General features: G+C 36.6%; 1 protein-coding gene across 1 annotated transcript in view; it reads left to right on the forward strand.

Annotated features, from left to right (window-relative positions):
• Window positions 1-13667, forward strand: part of LOC123538701 (uncharacterized) — a 38333-nt gene extending 24666 nt beyond the window's left edge. The window contains exons 9-12 of the mRNA XM_053529506.1: window positions 198-266; window positions 1965-2045; window positions 3915-3992; window positions 5372-13667. Coding sequence (XP_053385481.1) covers window positions 198-266; window positions 1965-2045; window positions 3915-3992; window positions 5372-5577 — 434 coding nt within the window. The 3' untranslated portion in view covers window positions 5578-13667. The remainder of the gene's footprint in view (window positions 1-197; window positions 267-1964; window positions 2046-3914; window positions 3993-5371) is intronic.
• The last annotated feature ends 8218 nt before the right edge of the window (window positions 13668-21885 follow it).

The following is a 21885-nucleotide window of genomic DNA, read 5'->3' on the forward strand; positions in this document are numbered from 1 at the left end:
TCCAGTCGGTTTGTATTTAAAAGCATCTGGTCATTCAGGACTAGAAGAAATAAAACAATCTGTGATGTCTTTTTTCACACTTTTATGATACTTTATGTAAATAAGCTAAGCAGAGATGTTGAAAGTTTCAAGCCCTATGATTTTAGACTGAACTTAGCTTGATTATTTTATTGATATAGAATATTTTTCTGCTATAGAATTGGAGCAAGACAGCGACTCAGATGAAGAGAATGATACAGAGGGCTTTGTGAAAACATATCTGAAAGGTAATTTCTGGTCATTTTTGTACCCCCCGACAACAAAGTTGTAAGGGGGGGGGGAGTATACTGGTTTCAGGTTGTCTGTCTGTCCGTAGATGCAATCTTGTGCGCACCATCTCTCCTTATCCCCTTGACAGAATTTAATGAAACTTCATACAAGTGATCAGTACCAACAGTTGTTATGCATGAGGCATGTTAGGTTCTTTTAGAAAAAAAATTTGCAGAGTTATGGGACTTTGTTATTTTGTTACTATACTATATACATAGACACAATCTTGTGCGCACCATCTCTCCTCATCCCCTTGACACAATTTAATGAAACTTCACACAAGTGATCATTACCAACAGTAGTTGTGCATGGGGTATGTTAGGTTCTTTCAGAAGAAAAAATTGCAGAGTTATGGGACTTTGTTTTTTTGTTACTATACTATATACATAGACACAATCTTGTGCGCACCATCTCTCCTCATCCCCTTGACACAATTTAATGAAACTTCACACAAGTGATCAGTAACAACAGTAGTTGTGCATGGGGCATGTTAGGTTCTTTCAATGACAAAAATTGCAGAGTTACGGGACTTTGTTTCTTGTTAACATACTATGTACATACAGTCTGCATATGCAATCTTGTGCGTGCCTAATCTACCAAACCCTTGCACACAATTTAATGAAACTTCACACAAAGGATCAGTACCAGCCCTAGTTGTGCATGGTGCATGTTACATTCTTTTAGATAAATATTCTGCATAGTTATGGGACTTTATTTTTTGTTACTACACTGTATAATACAGTCTATATACATACAGTCCACATAATTATGCAGTCTTGTGTGCGTCAAACTGCAATGTACTGTGTCAGTGCATGCGGGGGGTACATTCATCACCTTTAGTGATAGCTCTAGTTTGTGATGAAAAGGTTTGAGATTTGAAAATAATGAGCCGTTAAACACAAGAGCCATTTGTCCATTAGTCACACTTACTTTCTGGAGTAGAAATCATAAACAATAGGGCGTGCATTCTTGAAACTTCACGGAATGAGGAGTCATGCATTTTGAAGTTATGTTGAAAAATCTTGCCCTGTCAGAGCATCATTTTTATACTGTAACAGTTAATGTGTTGAAACTTCACAGAATAAAAGAGGAGTGCACTGTAACTTTAGTTATTTATCATTGATTGAACATCTTGTCCTGGGTACATGTATAACATTTTCACTTTAAGATGGACTTTTTTGAAACTTCACAGAATGAAAAAAAGAACACATTCAGGTAGAATGTAGTGCACAAGAAGCAAGAAGCATAACTCTGCCTACAATTGGACTTGCTTGCATGATATGTGTGCATATTTTCTCAAATATTTTGGAGTTGTCACTCATAGCTGTTGAAAATTTTGTCCAGAGCAAAATTCGCTGCAAATACCCTCCAAAGACAGCCACATTTGTGTCTTTGCTTTTGTGAACATATTTCCTTAACTTCTGGCTCTCTACCAAGCACTGTGGCTTTTTAAAAAAGAATATTGTGTTTCTTTGATGTTGCTCTTTACATGGAAGTCTTTTTTTCTTTGGCAATGTTCATCATGCCTTGCTTTGCTGACAGCAGCATCAATGAAGACATTTAAGAATGCCAGAGATCTATAATATTTCACTATAAGCTCTAAAGCCTTGTTAAGATGCCATAAAGAGTGCATAACTAGTTTTGTATTTATTCAGGGTTAAGAAATACTTCAGCAAATGATGATGATGTTGAAGATAAAGATTGGGAGCCACCTAACAAGAGGTCAAGAAGACAAGGTAACATACATGTTTAAGTTCTCCAGAAAAAGTGAAGTATTAGTCTAAGAGCAGGAAAACATTGCCTGAGTTATTTCAAGCATTTTCAGAGAGATATCCTAAGCCTAGATACTGTTCCTTCTATAGAACAAACATGCATGTTTATGCCATTGAAGTTTGAAAGTGTTATTCCTGCAGATATGACTTATCATGTAACTGGTATTGAAAGGAAAAAGGGGGCAAAAAAAGTTGTATAGGTTGTAAGTAGAGCATGGTATTTCACCTTTGACATGGGATAGTAGTGTTTCTTAGAGGACTGGTGTAGAGTTCTAAGCAGTTTTCACAATACATACTGTTAAAGTTGTGAGTTTCTTCTTTTGTTCACTGCTTCAATTTCAAAATGCCTTCTGAATTCAGCCCTTTTGTTTTACTGGCATTGAGTTAGCAATATTTCTAGGCGCAGTTATGAAAATATGTATCATTATTGGTAAGATATCATGTTAGTATAAATCTGTGATACAATTTTCAATAGAAAGTATTACTATTAGTTGCATATGTATTTTTTTAGAATTCAAAAGGATAATAAGAACATTTTTTGCCAACTAGGCTGATCATCTTTTGATTTGATTTGAGATACCTTTTAAAACCTTTTTAGCTCGACTATTCATAGAATAGTAGAGCTATTGGACTCGCCCATGCGTCGGCGTCCGCATAGGCGTCCGCGTCCCGATTTGGTTAAGTTTTTGTATGTAAGCTGGTATCTCAGCAACCACTTGTGGGAATGGATTGAAACTTCACACACTTATTCACTGTGATAAACTGACTTACATTGCACAGGTTCCATAACTCTGTTTTGCTTTTTTACAAAATTATGCCCCTTTTTTGACTTAGAAATTTTTGGTTTAGGTTTTGTATGTAAGCTGGTATCTCATTAACCACTTGTGGGAATGGATTGAAACTTCACACACTTATTTACTGTGATAAAATGACTTACATTGCACAGGTTCCATAACTCTATTTTGCTCTTTTACAAAATTATACCCCTTTTTCGACTTAGAATTTTTTGGTTAAGGTTTTGTATGTAAGCTGGTATCTCAGTACTCACTAATGGGAATGGATTGAAACTTTACACACTTGTTCACTGTCATAATCTGACGTGCACAAAGCAGGTCCCATAACTTTTTTTAGATTTTTTACAAAATTATGCCGCTTTTTCAACATAGAAATTTTTGGTAAAGTTTTTGTATGTAAGCTGGTATCTCAGTATCCACTAATGGGAAAGGATTGAAACTTCACACACTAGTTCACTGTCATGATATAACGTGCAGTGCAAAGGGTCAATAACTCAACTTCACATTTTACAAAATTATGCCCCTTTTTCAACTTAGGAGTTTTGGGTTAAATTCTTATATGTAAGTTTGTATCTCAGTACCCACTAATGGGAATGGATTGAAACTTCATACACTTGTCCACTGTCATGAGCTGATAAGCACTATGCAGGTTCCATAACTCTGTTTTACATTTTTACTAAATTATGCCCCTTTTTCGACCTTCGTATTCATTCAAGCGACAAGGCTGTTGAATAGTCGAGCGTTGCTGTCCTCTGACAGCTCTTGTTTTATAACACTAGGCATGGTATTAACACATAATTGCAGCATACATTTTAAAGACACAGAAGAAAGCCCCCCCCCCCCCTCCTAGTATGCAGTATTTACATGTTAGAGAACCAAAGCATCCATTTCAGTTACGTTGTCTTGTTACTGATGCTTTTGTACAAATATACAAACTGCAGTACATTAATTGTACTTGAATCGCAGAACTGTGAATGATTCACTATTTTTTTTCATCTAACATATATTCAATGCTGACCTGGTGTTCTTACAAATACAGAGGCATCTGATACATCAGAAGATGACAGTGATGATGATTATGATTATAAAGCACTGCCTGAGACAAAGAAAAAGAAACGTAAGTTATAAACAGAAATTGTTTGCTGAAGTCTACTTAATTAATTTGTGCTATTGTGCCTTTGAGAAATTACAGTATTTGGATTCTGAAAAGTAGTTCTTGCAGATTAATGTAAAGGTCTGTCCACATTTAGGAGTTATTTAGGATTAAAGTCAAAAAGTGATAATGATGTTCAAAATAGTGATATAACGAGAGAGTAACTTGAATAACAGGCATAAATCTCTGCAAAGAATTTATATTCAAAATGTGTAACTATGCTGTCATGTTAATGCTTAAAGTCTTCTTTTTAGACAATTATCCAAATAACTTTTACTGCAAAATGTCATTAGCTACTCAAAATAAACTCAACTGTACTGTTATATTGTTAAAAATTTTAACAGCATTTTAGTTGTAACAGAAAGTTTACCTGACCATTGTTTCCTGGAAGTACCAGTACTAGACCTCTTTTCTCACGTAAAGGGAGGACTCGAACCCATTACCCTCAGTCACTACTAGTATCTTAAATAATACTGTGATATACCATTGCCAAGTAAGATATTGCAATAACAAGTACACTGCAGTATTTTGCATGCCCCTACTGTCTGCTAATTCATCAAGTCAATTCTTTTTCATTACATTGTAACATAGCTCAGTGTTTTTTCTTAACAAATTTGGTGCAGGTAATTCGTATACTCTGAGTACAGAGTGCGGTAACTAAAAGTGTGCAGGTATTTAATACCCGCACGCTAGTTACCGCACTGTTGGATAGGAAAGTATGCCAGTGTGTCTGGAACAGTAGACAGCAAGGTGTATTTTATTGATTTTCTGCTCTAGCATTGGTTTATTTTACCTGGGCTTTACACATTTGTAAAGCAAGGATTTTAAGTACTCACTGAACTGCTGTATATGGCAGTGTGGAACGCCTACAACTACCATATATGGATGGCTATGATACAAAACAGAAAGAACATTAAAACTCTCGGGTAAACGATTTATACTCGGGGGCTATGCCCCCTCGTACAAATCGTTTACCCTCGGGTTTCAATGCTCTTTCTATTACTTGATGCTTTTTATATGAGTCAAACCTTACTAACAACTAAAATGTGAATTAGTGTTTTGGTTAAAAACAGCTTCAAAAGTAAATTTTACGCTTTAGTTTCAAGCTCAAATTGAGGGCATACATGTATGTATCACTACTGTTACAGCTCACATCTAAAAGAAAAACAGCTCCTCTGTTTACATTAAACAATATATGTTCTATATGTTTATGTCTGAAAATAAACAAATGTAACAGTTGTTAAAACCAGGAATATGTTTGCTAAGGTTTGTGTATTTTAGATTGTTTTCTGAATATTTCAAGATGCTTCTTTCTCAATAATCTGTATATTATATTTTCACAGAAAGGGAGTACATGAGTGAATCAGAGAGAAGAGTGGTCCAAAGGGTGTTTGAAAAAAATATCAACCTCTTCAAGGTGCCAGGGAAGTTAGAAATAATGAATATTCAAAAGGAAGAACCGCTTCTTTCAAAATACGATTGGACTAAACTCAAGTACTGTGTTCACAATATGATACAAGCCAAAAGGAGATGCCTGAAGAGACAGTAAATAGAAGATATTTTGTAGCAGCTGTTAAAAGTTAATTCATTGTCATTGTCTGCATCTAATAAGACAGAAGACAATAATTCATCTGACTGGCTTTTTGCCTCCCCGGGCACAAAGTTCCAAGGTGTGATTTTGAGATCACTTGATCTCTCTTCCTTAACCCTCCGAACATTTATTCTTTCAAATTTTGTCAAGATGATGCACAGAATCCTTGTTGTAGGCATACTTGCTCAAGGTTTTGGTCACAGTTCAGTGCTTGTGCCTTGGATTTTGTGTTTTGACAAGGTGAACATTTAAAATTTTAACTGTAGAAAATCTGATACCATGTCACCTTGTCTGATACCATGCAAAGCCCATATTCTCAGCAGTAGTTCAAAGGTTAGATTGTGTATGCCCTTTGCAGTGAATTGATAGGTTTTTTGTGCCCCCACCACTGACTGGAGGGATCATATAGATTTGGTCTAGTCTGTGCGTCCGTCTGTCCATCCAGAAAGTTCGTTACGCACCTAGCTCAAAAATTATTCAATATAAAATAAATTGATGAAACCTTGCATGAGTCTTTATCATGATATGAACTTGTGCACCTTTTATTTTTCGTCTGGCTCCACTCCATATTTTTAGCGTTATGGCCCCTGAAATAGTCAAAAATGCACATTTTCATCTGGTGACATACCTAGCTAAAAAAAGTATGTGATATAAATTGATGAAATCTTGCATAATTCTTTATCATGATATGAACTTGCGCACCTCCTATTTTTTGTCTGGCTCTGCCCACTATTTTTAGTGTTTGAGCCCGCCCGCTTAGCTCAGTAGGTAAGAGCATTGGTCTACGGATCGCGGGGTCGCGAGTTCGATCCTTGGGCGGGCGTATGTTCTCTGTGACTATTTGATAAACGACATTGTGTCTGAAATCATTAGTCCTCCACCTCTGACTCATGTGGGGTAGTTGGCAGTTACTTGCGGAGAACAGGTTTGTACTGGTACAGAATCCAGGAACACCGGTTAGGTTAACTGCCCGCCGTTACATGACTGAAATACTGTTGAAAAATGGCGTTAAACCCAAAACAAACAAACAAACAAACAAGATGTGTTTGATCAAGAACGTCAACATTGTCCAGCCATTTCAACACAAAATCATGAACACTGTTACCAGTGCAGAATCTTAGGAAATCTTTTTCTATCAAATGTTGGACTTGATCTGCTTTTAGTTGCTTGATTTCATCTTCGTATATCAGTAAATCGTGCATTTGATTTTCCAACATCAAACTGGTTACAGCTTCAACCTTTTTTTATGGCGTGTTCATTTGCCAAGAAATAGTACCCCGACAGTTTGAAACATTTAACGTGTCTTTCATGAACTTTTCACACTTCTCAATCAATTTATCTACCACAAAGAAAGTAGACAGCTGAAGAACTTTTTTTTTGTACCCCCGACAACAAAGTTGTAAGGGGGGGGGGAGAGTATACTGGTTTCAGGTTTTCTGTCTGTCTGTCCGTAGACGCAATCTTGTGCGCACCATCTCTCCTTATCCCCTTGACAGAATTTAATGAAACTTCACACAAATGATCAGTACCAACAGTAGTTGTGCATGGGGCATGTTAGATTCTTTTAGAAAAAAAAATTGCAGAGTTATGGGACTTTGTTTTTTTGTTACTATACTATATACATAGACACAATCTTGTGCGCACTATCTCTCCTCATCCCCTTGACACAATTTAATTAAAACTTCACACAAGTGATCAGTACCAACAGTAGTTGTGCATGGGGCATGTTAGGTTCTTTTAGAAAAAAAAATTTGCAGAGTTATGGGACTTTGTTTTTTTTGTTACTATACTATATACATAGACACAATCTTGTGCGCACCATCTCTCCTCATCCCTTGACACAATTTAATGAAACTTCACACAAGTGATCAGTAACAACAGTAGTTGTGCATGGGGCACGTTAGGTTCTTTCAGCGACAAAAATTGCAGAGTTACGGGACTTTGTTTCTTGTTAACATACTATGTACATACAGTCTGCATATGCAATCTTGTGCGTGCCTAATCTACCAAACCCTTGCACACAATTTAATGAAACTTCACACTAGTAATCAGTACCAACCCTAGTTGTGCATGGTGCATTTTATATTCTTTTAGATAAATATTCTGCATAGTTATGGGACTTTGTTTTTTGTTACTATACTGTATACATACAGTCTATATACATACAGTCCACAGCCCGCCCGCTTAGCACAGTAGGTAAGAGCGTTGGTCTACGGATCGCGGGGTCGCGAGTTCGATCCTCGGGCAGGGCTTATGTTCTCCGTGACTATTTGCTAAACGACAGTGTCTGAAATCATTAGTCCTCCACCTCTGATCATTCATGTGGGGAAGTTGGCAGTTACTTGCGGAGAACAGGTTTGTACTGGTACAGAATCCAGGAACACTGGTTAGGTTAACTGCCCGCCGTTACATGACTGAAATACTGTTTAAAAATGGCGTTAAACCCAAAACAAACAAAAACAAAACATACAGTCCACATAATTATGCAATCTTGTGTGCGTCAAATTGCAATGTACTGTGTCAGTGCATGCGGGGGGTACATTCATCATCTTTAGTGATAGTTCTAGTACTATTCACATTTGTGATCTCAACAGTATCATCTTTTATGAACTGGAGAAGTAATCTGAGATCTTTAATATCGTTTATATCTTTTGTCGCCAGCCCGCTTAGCTCAGTAGGTAAGAGCGTTGGTCTACGGATCTCGGGGTCGCGAGTTCGATCCTTAGGCAGGGCGTATGTTCTCCGTGACTATTTGATAAACGACATTGTGTCTGAAATCATTAGTCCTCCACCTCTGATTCATGTGGGGAAGTTGGCAGTTACTTGTGGAAAACATGTTTGTACTGGTACAGAATCCAGGAATACTGGTTAGGTTAACTGCCCGCCGTTACATGACTGAAATCCTGTTGCAAAACGGCGTTAAACCCAAAAACAACAAACAAACAAACAAATATCTTTTGTCAATTCTGGTTCTTCTTTCTTTGAAACAGCTCTTTTGACCTTGACTTTTCTCTCTCCAGCACGCAGAGTAATACCTGATGTATCTTTAAGTTCCGTGTTTAAAAGATAGTGCTGAAAACAAACAAGATTAATTAATGGTTATACTGTGTGTAGCTTGTGAATTAAACATTTCCAATCTATCTTCGTTGCGCAACCAAGATAGGCAAAGGGAGGTAATAATAATTTTTCAAACTTGCATTTCTAATAAATTCCATTTTAATATATAATTGCATAGTCTGTCCGAAACATTGTCAAGTACTAATTCAGTCCGAAACATTGTCAAGTACTAAAGATTATACATTCAGTCTCGACAGTTGTTGAATACTTGTCCACCACACTATTGCATAGTCTGTCTGAAACATTGTCAGGTACTAAAGATTATACATTTAGTCGCTACAGTTGTTGAATACTTGTCCACCACACTATTGCATAGCCTGTCTGAAACGTTGTCAGGTACTAAAGGTTATACATTCAGTCTCGACAGTTGTTGAATACTTGTCCACCACACTATTGCATAGTCTGTCTGAAACATTGTCAGGTACTAAAGATTATACATTCAGTCGCTACAGTTGTTGAATACTTGTACACCACACTTTCGCATAGTCTGTCCGAAACATTGTCTAGTACTAAAGATTATACATTGTCTCGACAGTTGTTGAATACTTGTCCACCACACTATTGCATAGTCTGTCCGAAACATTGTCAAGTACTAAAGATTATACATTCAGTCTCGACAGTTGTTGAATACTTGTCCACCACACTATTGCATAGTCTGGACAAAACATTATGAAGTACTAAAGATTATACATTCAGTCTCGACAGTTGTTGAATACTTGTCCACCACACTATGGCATAGTCTGTCCGAAACATTGTCAAGTACTAATTCAGTCCGAAACATTGTGAAGTACTAAAGATTATACATTCAGTCTCGACAGTTGTTGAATACTTGTCCACCACACTATTGCATAGTCTGTCCGAAACATTGTCAAGTACTAAAGATTATACATTGTCTCGACAGTTGTTGAATACTTGTCCACCACACTATTGCATAGTCTGTCCGAAACATTATGAAGTACTAAAGATTATGCATTCAGTCTCGACAGTTGTTGAATACTTGTCCACCACACTATGGCATAGTCTGTCCGAAACATAGTCAAGTACTAATTCAGTCCGAAACATTGTCAAGTACTAAAGATTATACATTCAGTCTCGACAGTTGTTGAATACTTGTCCACCACACTATTGCATAGTCTGTCCAAAACATTGTCAAGTACTAAAGATCATACATTCAGTCAGCCCAAGTAAAACTCTTTGAAACATTTCCCTCATCTCTTCTCCAAGCTCTGTATGTTTCTTTAAAATATCCTTGGGCGGGGCGTATGTTCTCCGTGACTTTTTGATAAACGACATTGTGTCTGAAATCATTAGTCCTCCACCTCTGATTCATGTGGGGAAGTTGGCAGTTACTTGCGGAGAACATGTTTGTACTGGTACAGAATCCAGGAATACTGGTTCGGTTAACTGCCCGCCGTTACATGACTGAAATACTGTTGAAAAACGGCGTTAAACCAAAAAAACAAAAAACAAAAAAAAAAAATATCTTTTGTCAAATCTGGTTCTTCTTTCTTTGAAACAGCTCTTTTGACCTTGACTTTCCTTTCTCCAGCACGCAGAGTAATACCTGATGTATCTTTAAGTTTCGTTTTTAAAAGATAGTGCTGAAAACAAACAAGATTAATTAATGGTTATACTGTGTGTAGCTTGTGAATGAAACATTTCCAATCTATCTTCGTTGCGCAACCAAGATAGGCAAAGGGAGGTAATAATAATTTTTCAAACTTGCATTTCTAATAAATTCCATTTTAATATATAATTGCATAGTCTGTCCGAAACATTGTCAAGTACTAATTCAGTCCGAAACATTGTCAAGTACTAAAGATTATACATTCAGTCTCGACAGTTGTTGAATACTTGTCCACCACACTATTGCATAGTCTGTCTGAAACATTGTCAGGTACTAAAGATTATACATTCAGTCGCTACAGTTGTTGAATACTTGTCCACCACACTATTGCATAGTCTGTCTGAAACATTGTCAGGTACTAAAGATTATACATTCAGTCTCGACAGTTGTTGAATACTTGTCCACCACACTATTGCATAGTCTGTCAGAAACATTTTCAGGTACTAAAGATTATACATTCAGTCGCTACAGTTGTTGAATACTTGTCCACCACACTTTCGCATAGTCTGTCCGAAACATTGTCTAGTACTAAAGATTATACATTGTCTCGACAGTTGTTGAATACTTGTCCACCACGCTATTGCATAGTCTGGACAAAACATTATGAAGTACTAAAGATTATACATTCAGTCACCACAAGATCTTGCTTCCTTTCTTCAACTGGCCAGATTCCATCATGGGTTCCAGAGTTATGGCCCCTTAAAGGTCCAAAATTGGCTGTTTGGCTTTTGCAGCCATATAGAGACTTCATTTATGGTTTTATTTGATACAAACTTCCAAAATATCTTCAACAACAATAAATCTTGGATTCCATGACAAATCAGATCCAGTCATAGGTTCCAGAGTTGTTTTATATCTGATTATCTCCCCTGATTGGAATCAAAATGGATTTATATCAGTAAGTACTTACAGGACTTATTTGAAATTTCATTACTGTTATTAGTTGGACTGAGACAATCAGGGTAGATAACTATGGACTGATTTTATGTCAAATTACCTCCCTTTATTTCAAATTAAAATTGTTATATCTCCATAACTAATGAAGATACTGATCTGAAATTTCATTTATGTCAGCAGATTTATTTGGCAGATCCTTCTTTTGTCCACTTACAATATTTTTTTTTATGTCCACTTACAATATTTTTTTTTTAATTACTTCCCTTTTACGTTACTATAAATAGCTTTTTTTAGTAACTTTTTTATTATTTGCCGTAGGGAAAACACGAGACCAGTTTTCTGTGGTACCTCCAATTTTTAGGTGTATTTTAACATATCTATAACTTGTAAGGTTTTTTATCTTTTTGGTTAAATTTCTTCCCTTTGTTGTTCCTGTCCTTTGGACTTAGATATTTTTTCTGAGGACCTTCTTGTCCTCAAGTGCAGTGATAACAGGTGAGCGATATAGGGCCGTCATGGCCCTCTTGTTGACTTTATCTGCATGAAACATGGTCAGAATTGTTTATCTTGATGTTCTCTAGGTTAAGTTCGAATCTGGATCATGTGGGATTAAAAAATAGGTCACCAGGTCAAGTCATAGGAAAAGCTTGTGAACACTCTAGAGGTCACATTTTTGACTGTATCTCCATGAAACATTGTCAGTATGTTTATGTAGATGATCTCTAGGCTAAGTTTGAATCTAGGTCATTTGGGTTCAAAAACTAGGTCACCAGATCAAGTCATAGGAAAAGCTTGTGAACACTAGAGGTCACATTTTAGACTGTTTCTTCATTAAACTTGGTTACATTGTTTATCTTGATAATCTCTAGGCTAATTTCCTATCTGGGTCATGTGGGGTCAAAAACTAGGTCACCAGGTCAGATCATAGGAAAAGCTTGTGAACACTCGGGTCACATTTTTGACTATATCTTCATGAAACTTGATCAGAATGTTTATCTTGATGGTCTCAAGGCAAAGCTCGAATCTGGGTCATATGGGATTAAAAACTAGGTCACAAGGTCAAATCATAGGAAAAGTGTGTGAACACTCGAGAGGTCAAAGTTTTGACTGTATCTTCATGAAACTCGGTCAGAATGTTATCTTGATGATCCCATGGTTAAGTTTGAATCTGGGTCATTATGGGTCAATAACTAGGTCACCAGGTTAAATCATAGGAAAAGCTTATGAAGACTTAAGACATCACATTTTTGACAGGTTTTACCCTACTTATGACCTGTTGTAAGCTTTCCTTGAATTTGAAGATACAGCTTTAAACAGGTGAGCGATATAGGGCCCTCTTGTATAGACTTATATAGGAAAAACTTCAGTAATCTTCTTCTCCAATATTGCAAGACCTAGAGCTAAGATATTTGGTATGTGGCATTGTCTAATGGTCCTCTACCAAGATTGTTCAAATCATGGCCCTGGGGTCAAAAATGACCACACCCATGGGGTCCCTAGTTTAATATAGACTTACATAGCAAAAACTTTAATAATCTCCTTCTCCAATACCGCAAGGCTTAGAGCTAAGATATTTGGTATGTGGCATTGTCTAATGGTCCTCTACCAAGATTGTTCAAATCATGGCCCTGGGGTCAAAAATGACCACACCCGGGGGTCCCTAGTTTTATATGGACTTATATAGGAAAAACTTCAATAATCTTCTTCTCCAGTATTGCAAGGCCTAGAGCTAAGATATTTGGTATGTGGCATTGTCTTATGGTCCTCTACCAAGATTGTTCAAATCATGGCCCTGAGGTCAAAAATGACCACAGCCGTGGTGTCACTAGTTTTATAAAGACTTGTATAGGAAAAACTTTAGTAATCTTCTTTTCCAATACTGCAAGGCCTAGAGCTAATATATTTGGTATGTGGTATTGTCTGATGGTCCTCTACCAAGATTGTTCAAATCATGGCCCTGGGTTCAAAATTGACCACACCCGGGGGGTCCCTAGTTTTACATAGACTTATATAGGAAGAATTGTAATAATCTTTTTCTCCAATACTACATGGTCTAGAGCTAAGATATTTGGCATGTAGTATTGTTTAATGGCCCTTTACCAAGTTTGGTCAAATCATGGCCCTGGGGTCAAAATTGACTACACACAGGGGGTCACTAGATTTACATATAGTTATATAGGAAAAACTTGAATAATGTTCTTCTCCAATACTACAAGGGCTTAAGCTAAGATGTTTGGCATGTATTATTGTGTAATGGTCCACAACCAAGATTGTTCACATCATGGCCCTGGGGTCAAAATTGATCACACCCAAGGAGTCCCAAGTTTTACATAGACTTACAATCATAGGAAAAAATCTCCAATCAGTGGCTGTCAGGTGAGCGATATAGGGCCATCATGGCCCTTTTGTTAGAATTATGACCCCTGTAAGAGTGACCTCCCGTTAATTTTGCAAATGGCGTCAAGGCGGGTAGGGGAAGTAACTCTTAATGGGAAAAAAAGGTATGTAAGAGTGACCTCCCCTTAATTTTGCAAATGGCGTCAAATCGGGTAGGGGAAGTAACTCTTAATGGGAAAAAAAGGTATGTAAGAGTGACCTCCCCTTAATTTTGCAAATGGCGTCAAGGCGGGTAGGGGAAGTAACACTTAATGGAAAAAAAACAGGTAGATTAGAGTGACCTCCCCTTAACTTTGCAAATGGCGTCAAGGCGGGTAGGGGAAGTAACTCTTAATAGAAAAAAAACAGGTCTGTTAGAGTGACCTCCCCTTAATTTTGCAAATGGCGTCAAAGCGGGTAGGGGAAGTAACCCTTAATGGAAAAAAGCAGGTCTGTAAGAGTAACCTCCCCTTAATTTTGCAAATGGCGTCAAGGTGGGTAGGGGAAGTAACTCTTAATGGAAAATAAACTCTTAATAGAGTGACCTCCACTTAATTTTGCAAATGGCGTCAAGGCGGGTAGGGGAAGTAACTCTTTAATAGAAAAAAACAGGTCTGTTAGAGTGACCTCCCCTTAATTTTGCAAATGCCGTCAAGGCGGGTAGGGGAAGAAACTCTTTAATGGAAAAAAAAGGTCTGTAAGAGTGACCTCCCCTTAATTTTGCAAATGGCGTCAAGGCGGGTAGGGGAAGTAACTCTTAATGGAAAAAAAACAAGGTCGGTTAGAGTGACCTCCCCTTAATTTTGCAAATGGCGTCAAGGCGGGTAGGGGAAGTAACTCTTAATGGAAAAAAAACAACAGGTAGGTTAGAGTGACCTCCCCTCAATTTTGCAAATGGCGTCAAGTCGGGAAGGGGAAGTAACTCTTAATGGAAAAAAAACAGGTCTGTAAGAGTGACCTCCCCTTAATTTTGCAAATGGCGTCAAAGCAGGTAGGGGAAGTAACTCTTAATGGAAAAAAAACAGGTAGGTTAGAGTGACCTCCCCTTAATTTTGCAAATGGCGTCAAGGCGGGTAGGGGAAGTAACTCTTAATGGAAAAAAAACAGGTCGGTTAGAGTGACCTCCCCTTAATTTTGCAAATGGCGTCAAGGCGGGTAGGGGAAGTAACTCTTAATGGAAAAAAACAGGTCGGTTAGAGTGACCTCCCCTTAATTTTGCAAATGGCGTCAAGGCGGGTAGGGGAAGTAACTCTTAATGGAAAAAAAACAGGTCTGTAAGAGTGACCTCCCCTTAATTTTGCAAATGGCGTCAAGGCGGGTAGGGGAAGTAACTCTTAATGGAAAAAACCAAGTCAGTTAGAGTGACCTCCCCTTAATTTTGCAAATGGCGTCAAGGTGGGTAGGGGAAGTAACTCTTAATGGAAAAAAAACAGGTCGGTTAGAGTGACCTCCCCTTAATTTTGCAAATGGCGTCAAGGCGGGTAGGGGAAGTAACTTTTAATAGAAAAAAAACAGGTCTGTTAGAGTGACCTCCCCTTAATTTTGCAAATGGCGTCAAGGCGGGTAGGGGAAGTAACTCTTAATGGAAAAAAACAGGTAGGTTAGAGTGACCTCCCCTTAATTTTGCAAATGGCGTCAAGGCGGGTAGGGGAAGTAACTCTTAATAGAAAAAAAACAGGTCGGTTAGAGTGACCTCCCCTTAATTTTGCAAATGGCGTCAAGGCGGGAAGGGGAAGTAACTCTTAATGGAAAAAAAACAGGTCTGTAAGAGTGACCTCCCCTTAATTTTGCAAATAGCGTCAAAGCGGGTAGGGGAAGTAACTCTTAATGGAAAAAAACAGGTAGGTTAGAGTGACCTGCCCTTAATTTTGCAAATGGCGTCAAAGCGGGAAGGGGAAGTAACTCTTAATGGAAAAAAAACAGGTCTGTAAGAGTGACCTCCCCTTAATTTTGCAAATGGCGTCAAAGCGGGTAGGGGAAGTAACTCTTAATGGAAAAAAAACAGGTAGGTTAGAGTGACCTCCCCTTAATTTTGCAAATGGCGTCAAAGCGGGAAGGGGAAGTAACTCTTAAAGGAAAAAAAAACAGGTCTGTAAGAGTGACCTCCCCTTAATTTTGCAAATGGCGTCAAGGCGTGTAGGGGAAGTAACTCTTAATAAAAAAAACAGGTCTGTAAGAGTGACCTCCCCTTAATTTTGCAAATGACGTCAAGGCCGGTAGGGGAAGTAACTCTTAAAGGAAAAAAAAACAATCTGTTAGAGTGAACTCCCCTTAATTTTGCAAATGGCGTCAAGGCGGGTAGGGGAAGTAACTCTTAATGGAAAATAAAACCAAGGTCGGTTAGAGTGACCTCCCCTTTATTTTGCAAATGGCGTCAAGGCGGGTAGGGGAAGTAACTCTTAATGGAAAAAAAACTGTCTGTTGGAGTGACCTCCTCAATTTTGCAAATGGCGTCAAGGCGGGTAGGGGAAGTAAATCTTTATGGAAAATAAAACCAAGGTTAGAGTGACATCCCTTTGATTTTGCAAATGGCGTCAAGGAGGGTAGGGGAAGTAACTCTTCGTGGAAAATAAAACCAAGGTTAGTAAGAGTGACATCCCTTTGATTTTGCAAATGGCGTCAATGCGGGTAGGGGAAGTAACTCTTCATGGAAAATAAAACCAAGGTTAGTAAGAGTGACATCCCTTTGATTTTGCAAATGGCGTCAAGGCGGGTAGGGGAAGTAACTCTTAATGGAAAATAAAACTAAGGTCGGTTAGACCTCCCCTTTATTTTGCAAATGACGTCAAGGCGTGAAGGGGAAGTAACTCTTAATGGAAAATACTCTTAATAGAGTGACCTCCCCTTAATTTTGCAAATGGCGTGAAGGCGTGTAGGGGTAGTAACTCTTAATGGAAAAAGAAGTGGTAGGTTAGTGACCTCCCCTTAATTTTGCAAATGGCGTCACGGCGGGTAGGGGAAGTAACTCTTAATGGAAAATAAACTAAGGTCGGTTAGAGTGATCTCCCCTTAATTTTGCAAATGGCGTCAAGGCGGGTAGGGGTACTCTTAATGGAAAATAAACTCTTAATAGAGTGACCTCCCCTTAATTTTGCAAATGGCGTCATGTCGTGTAGGGAAATCTTATTGAAAAAAAACAGGTCGGTTAGTGACCTCCCCTTTTGCAAATGGCGTCAAGGCGTGTAGGGGAAGTAACACTTATTGGAAAATAAAACAAAGTTTGATTAGTGACCTCCCCTTAATTTTGCAAATGGCGTCAATGCGGGTAGGAGAAGTAAGCCTTAATGGAAAATAAAACCAAGGACGGATAGAGTGACCTCCCCTTAATTTTGCAAATGGCGTCAATGCGGTTAGGGGAATAATTCTTAATGGAAAAAAACAGGTCTGTCAATGACCTCCCCTTAATTTTGCAAATGGCGTCGACAGGTGGGGAAGTAACTCAATGGAAAAAATCAGGTCGGTTAGTGACCTCCCCTTAATTTTGCAAATTGCGTCATGACGGGTAGGCGAAGTAACATTAAATTTTTTAAAAAAGGTCGGTTAGAGTGACCTCGCCTTAATTTTGCAAATGGCGTCATGTCGTGTAGGGAAATCTTATTGAAAAAAAAACAACAGGTCGGTTAGTGACCTCCCCTTATGCAAATGGCGTCAAGGCGGGTAGGGCAAGTACGTATAAATGGAGGTATTTGCAGATGGCGCCAGTACGGGAAGAGAAAGTAACTGAGTGACAGCGGACGAGTCGGGGTTATCTGACAGTACAAGGTAACAACTGTAACCTGCATTTTACAAATGGCGTCTGTGAAAGAAGGGAAACTATTTATGACAAAGCGCTAGTTGTTAAGGATTCTCTTCTCTGTACATGTAGTTTGCAAATGACAAGGAAGTATGACCAATTGAACACACCTGTATTTTGCAAATGGTATGGAGGAAATAAACCTATTAAAGGAAAGGGACATCAATAATCAATGCAACTTTATGTCCTATTTTATTTAAACAAAATAAACAACACAACTGTATGGTATTTTATTCATTTCTCAATCTGCAATAAATAGCACACGTAGTCACACATGACACTGTAAAATATAATCATAATGAAAATCTGATAAATGTTTTTAAATTAAATTAAATTAAAATTTAATACATGTACAATAACATCATTGCTTTTAACTATGCTTTCACTAAAAACGTAAAACTCCGTCAGAAAAAATGTAATCGAAGGAATATATATATAAAGTTTTGACTGTCATTAAGAAACAACCAGCAAGCAGAACTAGAACTGTCACAGGAGTGACGAATACCCCCACAATACAGTCTTGTCACAGAAGTATGGCAATCATAAGAAAGACATGGCCAAAAGAAGGTGCAATTTAAATCGAAAAAAACAAAACATCTGTCAAGAATTGTCACTGAAGTGTTCGATTTTACTCAAATGGTGGATGAAAATTGCACAATATCCTGAGTCTGTGTTAAAAATATCAAATTATAAGAGAGGTACAGATAAAGTGTATGAAAACACTATATAGATATAATTCTAACCAAAAAGGGGCATAATTCAGGAAATATTGGTGCAAGAGTTACGCACCTTGTGTCATATGATGTGAGTAATGATGTGGAACAACTACTTCTAGTTTGAATCAAATGCATTTCGTATTAACTGAGATATAGTGAAAATGCATCAAATTTGTATTTTATTATGTTACACCTGTGTACCAAAAACATTTAAATCTGTCAAGAACTGTCACTGTAGTGTTTAATGACTCCAATGGTGGATAAATGTTGCACAATAACTTGAGTCTGAGTTAAAAATATCAAATTATAAGAGAGGTACAGAAAAAGTGTATCAAAACATGTAATAAGTAAATTTTTTACCAAAAAGGGGGCATAATTCAGGAAATATTGGTGCAAGAGTTATGTACCTTGTGTCATATAATGTGGGTGATGATGTGCAACGACTAATTTAAGATTGAATCAAATCCATTCAATAATAAAACCCTTCCAGGCACAGAAGTTATATATATGAGATTTAGTGAAAATGCATCAAAATTAACCATAAATCCTAAGTAAAAGGGGACATAATTCATGAAAAATTGGTGTCAGAGCTATGCGCCTTGTGTCACATGATAGGTTGATAAGGTGGAACATCTCTTTTAAGTTTGAATCAAATCCATTTAGTAACAACTAAAATATAGTGGAAATGCATCAAAATTAACCTTAAATTCTAAGTAAAAGGGGACATAATTCATGAAAAATGTGTGTCAGGGTTAAGCACCTTGTGTCACATGATGTGGTTGATAAGGTGGAACATATATTTTAAGTTTGAATCAAATCCATTTAGTAATAACTGAGAGTGGTAACCTTAAATTCTAAGTAAAAATGTGGGGGTGGGTGGGGGCATAAGTTATGAAATATTGGTGCAAGAGTTATGGACCTTGTGTCATATGATATGGGTGATGATGTTGAACAACTATTTCAAGTTTGAATCAAGTCCATTAAGGTATTAGGCCCATAATAGAGTACCTCCTTTTTGAAGAGTATTCAATTCCTACCATAACCCTACTTTGACAGCAATTTTCAGGGGGCGTAGGTTCAAGCCCTACTGGGACCAAATTTTTTTTTTCTTATTTTCCTTTTTTTCTAGTAAGTTTTTACTTCTTTTAAGACTTGTTATTGATTTATTGTACAAAAGTGGGAAAAAAATCATTTGATATGCGATTTCTTGCTGTTCAAAGTGAATTTACCTCTAAAGCAGAAGGGGTAAAGTTAGACATCTTAAAAAATACTGAGTTACATGCGGTAAAAGTTCTCTATTTTGCTTTCATTCTTTAGATTACATATTGTGGAAGAAATGTAGGTAGGTTTTACTTCTGCCCCAAGGTTATTTTTGAATGAAGTGAGCAAAATTCAAAACAGATCCGCAGGATTCGACCATAATTTTTCAATATTGGAGTTTGAATTCTGTCTGATTAAATCCGTTTACTCGAGGCACCCTAGAAAAAATGATATTGACAGTTTTAATTTTAAGTGTTATGTTTCTTTACCAATAGTTTGATGTTTCTTTCATAAAAAATAATGGAATAATGAATTCTCTGAAAATGTTTTAGATAAAGGCCACCACTTTGAAATTTGTCTCAACTTGAGCTTTAGGAAATACCATAAATTACACAAAATTTATAAAAAACGGCACGGTAAATGTTTTTAAAAATTTGCATATAAGTGCGAAGCACGGTCAACTGTAAGAATATACCAAGCAAATGCCATTTTTTAAACATTACTATTAGGGGCCTAATACCTTAAGTAATAAATCCCTTCTAGGCACAGAAGTTATGGATCAAAAACCAAATATCTGACCCTTGATCTTGAATTGTGATCTTGGGCCTTTGACCATCAGGCATAGGTGATGTGTTCAACATGTCACCTGGTCTTGAGGAATAATAATGTGAAGTTAAATTTCTTCAAGGGAATATCTTGGGAACATAAAACAAAAAATATCTAACAACAGTTAAAATGATTTCAGTCCAAGGTTGTGTAACTTTACTTTTAAGCCGTATCTCCTCAAACTATGGATGTTTGTTACCTACTACTGCTGTAAAAATATACAGAAATGGGGCATGTGTCGGTTTCCGTATAAGATCAAAATTTCTTTCATCGAATAAACTGAAAACTGGTGTTCCCGAGTGAAAGTTAATTCGGCATTACGTGAAAGTTGATTCATTATTATTATTATTATTATTATTATTATGCCAGATTTATATATGTATATATGTATTGCACGTTCATTTTTATTCTTAATGTTTAAATAATTGAAAAACTTATCTATCATCATCATCATCATCATCGTTATTATTATTATTATTATTAGGTCTATTATTATCATACCAGATTTATATATGTATTGCACGTTCATTTTAATTCTTAATTTTTAACTAATTGAAAAACTCATCGTTTATTTTGTACTGTTTTATTATCTTGCAGAGTTAAAATAAATTTATCTCATGTTATCTTATTCAACCGCGCTGAGACCTGCGCCATGCGTAACGTCACGCTATATTTCATGACGTCACAATGCTATTGGAAAAAAGTTAAATATGTCTACGTGATATACATGTTTCTTTTAGATTTTAATAGTTTGGCGTCTATTAATTTCGTGTTTTTGTAAGCAGTATTATACATCTTTTTTCTATTTGAAGCAGATTTCCAGTCCTTACATACAATTCATATCCTTTTGCGTTCAAGTGTTGTTCCGTACTAGTGAAAAATCAATTTGGATTTCTCTCCGTTTGAAACAATGAGTTTATCATGTTATAATCTAACGTTATATCCCAGTAATTATTTAAAGCGAGGATTAATAACCTAAAAGTTTGCCAACAATTCTACTAAATATTTGATCAGCTAATCTTTCTACCCATCGTTCCTAAAGATTTACCAGTTTAACACATTGTTCCTGATAATAGACAGAGTTGCTTTAAAAGTCATTTTAGCCGCAAAAGTTAATGTTAGTGCATAAAGTTAGGTGTCGATTAAGAGTTATACCAAACAGTGTAAAATTCAGTGAACAAGAAATGAGGCTAAAATTACTTTTAAAAGCTACATTAATACCAACCAGACAAAGTGCAGTAGAAAGTGTGTTTGAATAAATAAAAGAGCTATGATTTTATCGCTAAATTTTATAGTTTTATTGAATTTCTTGCAAGTTTTCAGATATTGTTGAAATAAAACAATAGATTATACCCTGATAAACCCACTGTTTCAGAAGTAAGAAATCCAAATACAGTTTTCACTTGCACGCAACATCAACGTGAAAGAATATGAATTATATATAATCTGTTTTTATAGAAAAAAAACCTTAAAAAATAATTATATTAAAATGTAAAAGAAACCAATCTAATAGAACTATATAACTTTTTCCAACATATATATTGCCATAATTTTAAGTGTAACGTTGCGCGTTGGGTGAGATGTTATACTTATAAAATGTGTACAATTTAGTACACATATATTTAACTGCATAATATAAAATTTCTTTGATTTATAGTACATATATATTTAACTGCATAATATAAAATTTCTTTGATTTATAGTACACATACATTTAACTGCATAATATAAAATTTCTTTGATTAATAGTACACATATATTTAATTGCATAATATAAAATTTATAGTAAAATTATTTTTCACGCTTGAACACTAGAGTTTACATTTTCGCGAGATGTTTTAGAATGATTTGATCGATCTTACACTGAAACAAAC

This window comes from Mercenaria mercenaria, chromosome 18 (genome assembly GCF_021730395.1).
Source record: "Mercenaria mercenaria strain notata chromosome 18, MADL_Memer_1, whole genome shotgun sequence".
Taxonomy (NCBI): domain Eukaryota; kingdom Metazoa; phylum Mollusca; class Bivalvia; order Venerida; family Veneridae; genus Mercenaria; species Mercenaria mercenaria.